This window comes from Tupaia chinensis, unplaced genomic scaffold (assembly GCF_000334495.1).
Source record: "Tupaia chinensis unplaced genomic scaffold, TupChi_1.0 Scaffold139491_1, whole genome shotgun sequence".
NCBI lineage: Eukaryota > Metazoa > Chordata > Mammalia > Scandentia > Tupaiidae > Tupaia > Tupaia belangeri.
The window spans coordinates 452,316-458,640 of NW_006199376.1; the positions used below are offsets into that span (position 1 = coordinate 452,316).

The 6,325-nt window shown below is 37.0% G+C and overlaps 1 protein-coding gene across 1 annotated transcript; it reads left to right on the top strand.

Annotated features, from left to right (window-relative positions):
• Positions 1-1,722: 1,722 nt before the first annotated feature.
• On the top strand, positions 1,723-2,670 carry LOC102482612 (olfactory receptor 56A3). Its single transcript, XM_014593027.1, has one exon. It carries the CDS (start codon positions 1,723-1,725, stop codon positions 2,668-2,670), a length of 948 nt encoding a protein of 315 aa, XP_014448513.1.
• Positions 2,671-6,325: the final 3,655 nt, after the last annotated feature.

A 6,325-nucleotide genomic window follows, 5' to 3' on the forward strand; every position in this document is an offset into this window, starting at 1 on the left:
GACTACATGGGAGTCCAGCGACATAGCCATTATGCTAACTGCTGGTCCCTCAGTATCTCTCCTTTAACAATTTCTAGCTTTAAAACCATTCATTTTATCATGGATGTTATGCAAAGTACTTTCTTCTCATTTTCTCTACAATAGGTAAAATTTGTTTAAATTTTTATGGGATCTATGGGGTGAGTACATATTATGAAATTATTTATTAGCTCTAGAGGAGTTTTAGAAAATTATTTCATCCAACCTTATTTATTAAGACAGATAGTAGTAGGAATAATATACTGCAGTGGTTAAAAACCTGGATTTTGAGGTATCAGTTCTCTTGTTCATAAGTGGTGATTATAAAACATATTTCACACAATGTTGAATGAAGAAGAGAATAAAGGCATAAATTATCTGAACGCTGTTCCCAGGAAACAGGAAGAAGTACAAAAATAACAGGTAATATTATCTTGTTTGATGATAAGCACTGCTCTTTATTACTATAAAATGTTTCTTTAACATTATTATCTTCAGGGAACCAGCAGTTAGCGTAATGGCTATGTCGCTGGACTCCCACGTAGTCGACCGCGGTTCGCGTCCCGGACCCGGTGGCTTAAAACTCATGCCGGGCGCGTGTGCGTGCATGCCCAAGATCCCGAGAGGAGAATGGAGGAGAAGGGATTGCGGCATGACCATCCCCCCCTGGGGGGGTGATTTCTCGCTTTCTGTCTCTATGTCTCTCTCTGTCTGTCTGGCGAGCGCACACTCCCTATAGTGAAAACCTCTCAAAAAAAAAAAAAAAAAAAACATTATTATCTTCAGAAACATAAGTGAAGATCCACCTAAGAAATAGAGAGGTTGAGTATCTACCAGGTAAAAATGAATTTTTAGACAATATAGAAACTAAGTACCTTTATTTTCAATGTATAATAAGTAAAAATCCCCAATTAAGCAAAATAAATACAGCAAGGTCAGAATGCGGACAGCATTTGAACAAGGGACATTATTCTAAATACCTTATTTTTACTAGTTATTCTTAATGGTACAATTACAGAGGTAGTACTACATGTGTTTATTAAGAGAAATCAATAGCCCAGCATGATGGTATAGTTTGGTAGGAAACAAATCAACCCCAATGTAATACAAATGAACAACTACAGGCTTGGATCTCCAGGTCAACTTAAAACCATGAGAGGCACCTATGAGAGATCCCGATGAGCTAAAGGTCTGGAGAATAGAGATTGAGGAAAAGGAGACCTTGTCAATGGTCCATCTTGCTTTCCTCTTGTGTGTAATTTCTGTCTCTCTTTTGTGAATTCACCTGCTCCTGTTCATAAACAAAAACAAAAAACCCTTTAAAAGCAGATTACAACATAGAAAAGGCAATTACACATTCTGTCACACAAAAGTAGTTTTTTTCTATGTAGTTTCCTTGTTTTTAGTTTCTGTAAAGACATGGGAATTGAATTTAAAATAAATATTGAGCCAATAAAATATGTGTAAATACAATATATCACTTCAGTCCTCTATACTCTTTATAGTGATAATACAAATTTATTATATCTTGATATTGAGAGCAAAAAGATAAATTCCCTTGGCTTGAAATAAACTACTAGAATTTACAAGTTGTACTTAGATAAAGAAAATCATTCTATTTTAACATACCTCGATTCAGTAGCTAATTTTAAATCCTAATTTTACAGATCATTCAAAGAAATTTCTAGGAATAAATGTCAAATTATGAAAGCACATCAAAATATCACCATCTTCATTGAGGTTTCAGACTTCCTCCTGAATTGTTTTGTCAGGTCTCCCAGCTGGCAGCATTGGCTGTCCCTGCCCCTCAGCCTCCTCTTCCTCCTGGCCATGGGAGCTAATACTATTCTCCTGATCACCATCCACCTGGAAGCCTCTCTACACCAGCCCATGTACTACCTGCTCAGCCTCCTCTCACTGTTGGACATGGTGCTCTGCCTCACTGTCATCCCCAAGGTCTTGGTCATCTTCTGGTTTGACCTCAGGCCCATCAGCTTTTCTGCCTGCTTCCTCCAGATGTACATCATGAATTGCTTCCTAGGCATGGAGTCCTGCACATTCATGGTCATGGCTTATGATCGCTATATAGCCATTTGCCATCCACTCAGATACCCATCCATCATCACTGACCAATTTGTAGTCAAGGCAGCCATCTTTATTTTGGCCAGGAATGTTCTTTTAACTATGCCTATCCCCATTCTTTCAGCAAAACTCTATTATTGTGGCAGAAATGTCATCGAGAACTGCATCTGTGCAAATATGTCAGTCTCTAGGCTCTCCTGTGATGATGTCACCATTAATCGTTTTTATCAGTTTGGTGTAGGTTGGACTCTGTTAGGATCTGACCTCATCCTTATCTTCCTCTCCTATGCCCTCATACTCCGAGCTGTGCTGAGACTCAAGGCAGAGGGTGCTGTGGCCAAGGCCCTAAGCACATGTGGTTCCCACTTCATCCTTATCCTCTTCTTCAGCACCATTCTTCTAGTCTTTGTTCTTACACATGTGGCCAAAAAGAAGGTCTCCCCTGATGTGCCAATCTTGCTCAATGTCCTTCACCATGTCATTCCTGCAGCTCTTAACCCCGTTGTTTATGGGGTGCGAACCCAAGAGATCAAGCAAGGAATCCAGAGATTACTGAACAAAATATGGTAAGAAGGGAAAGCGTATCTCTGATTTTTTTGAAAGATATATTTTATTTAAATTTATTTATTTTTGGGAACCAGCAGTTAGCGTAATGGCTATGTCCCTGGACTCCCACGTAGTCGACCGCGGTTCATGTCCCGGACCCGGTGGCTTAAAACTCACGCCGGGCGCGTGTGCATGCGTGCCCAAGATCCCGAGAGGAGAATGGAGGAGAAGGGATTGCGGCATGACCATCTCCCCTGGGGGGTGATTTCTCGCTTTCTGTCTCTATGTCTCTCTCTGTCTGTCTGGCGAGCGCACGCGCCCTACAGTAAAAATCTCTCCAAAAAAAAAATTTATTTATTTTTTAATTAACAGAGGCAGAGAGAGAAATTGAGAAAGCAAGCTGCCAGGTCTAGGGCTTGATCAGAAATATCCTCAAACTTTTTTTTTTTTACCATGTTTACAATTCTATTTTGTTTCAAACACTGATATTTCCTAGGGCATGTTCTAAAATGAGAAATTTATGTTCTCAAATTAACAGATATTCGTATATCATGAATTTTTCACTTTTAACATACAACACTTAACATGTTATGGGTTGTATTGTATATGATGTGTTCTTATTCTTATTTCTACAAAAGAAAAAAATATTAGGGAAGAAGATTCAGGAATTTAAACTTTCATCCTGATGACAGAAATTTTATAGCTGTGTGTTATTAGGTCTTTTTCTCTCTTTTGAAAATTTTGTCATATTTTTTCTGTCTCTCTGTCTCAATCTATTTTTTCTACTATCAGACTTGGTGAACTTTTATAATATTACAAGAGAGTGCATAGCTTTGCCTTGATCATTCATGTTCACAATTATCAATTATTTTTATTAGATAGAAGACATCTAGTTCCACCTCTCTAAGTTGCTTTGGAAACTTATCTTTGGAATCCATATGTCATAGTTTATGATGTGCACACATAGCTCTTCTAATGTGATAAAGTAGTATATAATCCATGAAATTATGATGGAATATAAGATAATTGTACATTATTTTCTTATTAACTGGACAGTTTCTAAACACATATTGTGTTCTGTGAATTGTGTAAGTAATAAAGGCACAAAAGTGAATAGAACATTGCTTTTGCTTTGAGTCACCCCCTCCCCCCATGTGTCCTTACGAAGAATGAATATCAATTCCAGAAACATATTCTTCTCAACTGGAAGTCTGTGAGCAATAGAATAGGTACATGTATAGGCTATAAGAAGCCAGGTGATATAAGAAAGCACTGGACAGAGTTAGGAAGCCTACATGAAGGCATTCAGAAACTTCATCAAAACTTTTTTTTAAGCAAAAGTTGGGTTTCTACATGGAACTAAATCGAGTGATTTCATTGTGTTTCAAATTACTCATGTATTACCTGTTTTTGTTTGCTTGCTTGTTTGTTTGTTTGTTTTATATATTTTTGCCATAGGTTGCATGCAATGAGAGAGAGAGACAGAGAAATAACCCCATCACCCCATCACACTGCCTGCCACAGGGTGAATGGTCACAGCACAGTCACTTCTCCTCCATTCTCCTCTCAGGATTTTGCATAGGTGCATACTCATGCCCAGTATTATTTTCAAGCCACCAAGTTCAGGACTTGAACTGTGGAGCTGAACACATGCCTTAACTACCACATCACATTTGGGTTCCCAAACTGCATTTTTTTCTTTTCTTTAGGTTTTTGAAATCTGCTGTGAGCAGTTGCAGGGTAGAGAGAGAGAGACAGAGAGAAGGAGAGTGAAAAATTACTCCCCAGGAGGGATGACCATGTTGTATTTCTTCTCCACTCTCATCTTTACATTTGAAGCATACACACACACACAATAGGCTTGAGTTTCAAGCTACCAGTACCGGAACTTGAACCACAGTCAGCCATGTGGGTGTCCAGCACCTTAACCACCATGCCATCTACTACCACAACATTTGTTTTAAAATGTCTTTTCTGGATACAAAATTTTCTGCCTCAGTAACAACTTACAAGTATGTGGTACTTAGTGGTCAAATACTGTCTCCAAAGCTCAAGTGTTTGCAGCCTTTACTGAAAACACCTAAGGTTTAAACCCTGGCCTACTTAAGCTTAGATTCTGCAAAGAATTTCTTCTCCATCTTGCAGTTAAACACAATAAATTAATATTTCACATCTTTACTTCTGTATATCCTTTGAGTTACAACTTGAAAAATAAGCATATACTGACATAATAAAAACAAATATTAAAAGCAAATAAACAAGATATTGAGAATCTCTCAAAGGGAAAACACACACACACACACACACACACACACACACACACACACAAATTGTTAAGATCCAACCAAGAACACCTTTTCATTATGTCTAAATGGAGAAAATTCCCTAAAATTAAAGGTCCCATCTCTTAGGAAATATTAGAAATCTGCACATTTAACAATATTCATCAAGAGGCTAGAAACTTGGGAACAATTCACTTACAACATCATATTGCTTGTACAGCAAAGCATATCTCTCCAATGCTATCAGAAAAGAACCCCAGATGCCTAAAAATGGCTAGAATGGAGGATTTAGAATACATACCATTCCATGTCTGAGAAATCTTATAATATTGGAAATTATTTTGCTTTAGTCTACGAAATAGAGTTATGAGATCTATATCTTAAAAACATGCTTGAAAAGTATGCATTGTTTTTTATAGGTAACTTTTAGATATGTTTGCCTTTCATCATAGCAATATTGTGTTATATTTATTTGAAAAACAATGTAAACAATGGCCTTTCTTCATTAAAATAATTGACATGAATGAGGATTTCCTCCAGAACCATCTGTCCAATGTAGGCCCCCTATGCCACATATTTAATTTCTGAAGTTTTTAGTAGACACATTCCAAAAACAGAAACAGTTAAAATTATTTTTAATAGTATATTTTATTTAATCTAATATACCGTTAGCATTTTAAACACATAACAAATATAAGACAATTAATGAGGCACTTTACACACTTTTTAGTTCTAAGTCTTTAAAATACACTGTGTATTTTGTACCAAAACCGTATTTTGATGCAGCCTATCTACATTCCAAGTCCTTAATAGCTTCACGTGGCTGGTGGCTACTCTACTGATCAGTGGATCTCTAGATAATTGCTTTTAGACACAAATCAAGACAGAAAATAAAGTTAATTGAGCTAAACACATTCTTCTAGAAAAAGAGTTATATTTTTTATTTTTTTCTTCTTGGCTCTAATGTTTCCCTCTTTTCTGTATTTTGCAACATGGATCAAAAAAGTCAGAATTTTAGAGGAAGAATGATAACGTTTCATTCTAAATGTTGCATGACATCACTAATAAATATTTAAGACCAATGTGAGAAAAATTTAAGAAAGAACGTTTTATTCATTGCCTTTTACAACATATAGTCCTGAAATCCTGCAGTAACAGAGCTTTTTGGGTACTTTGCTGCAGGTCAATCATGTAGCCTGGGAAAACGATTGAGCTGGCAGTCTCTGCTTTGTTTTTGACCTTCAACTTTTCTGACTCATTCCTCAGCCCTGGCCCTGTCATTGTCAAGCTCTGGCTGCAAACCAAGAATGAAAGAGGAGAACAATTGTGTTCTCAGGAGCCTTGCATCTAGAACTGAGCAGATTGTTCAATATTTGATGAATAAATTATTATTGAAG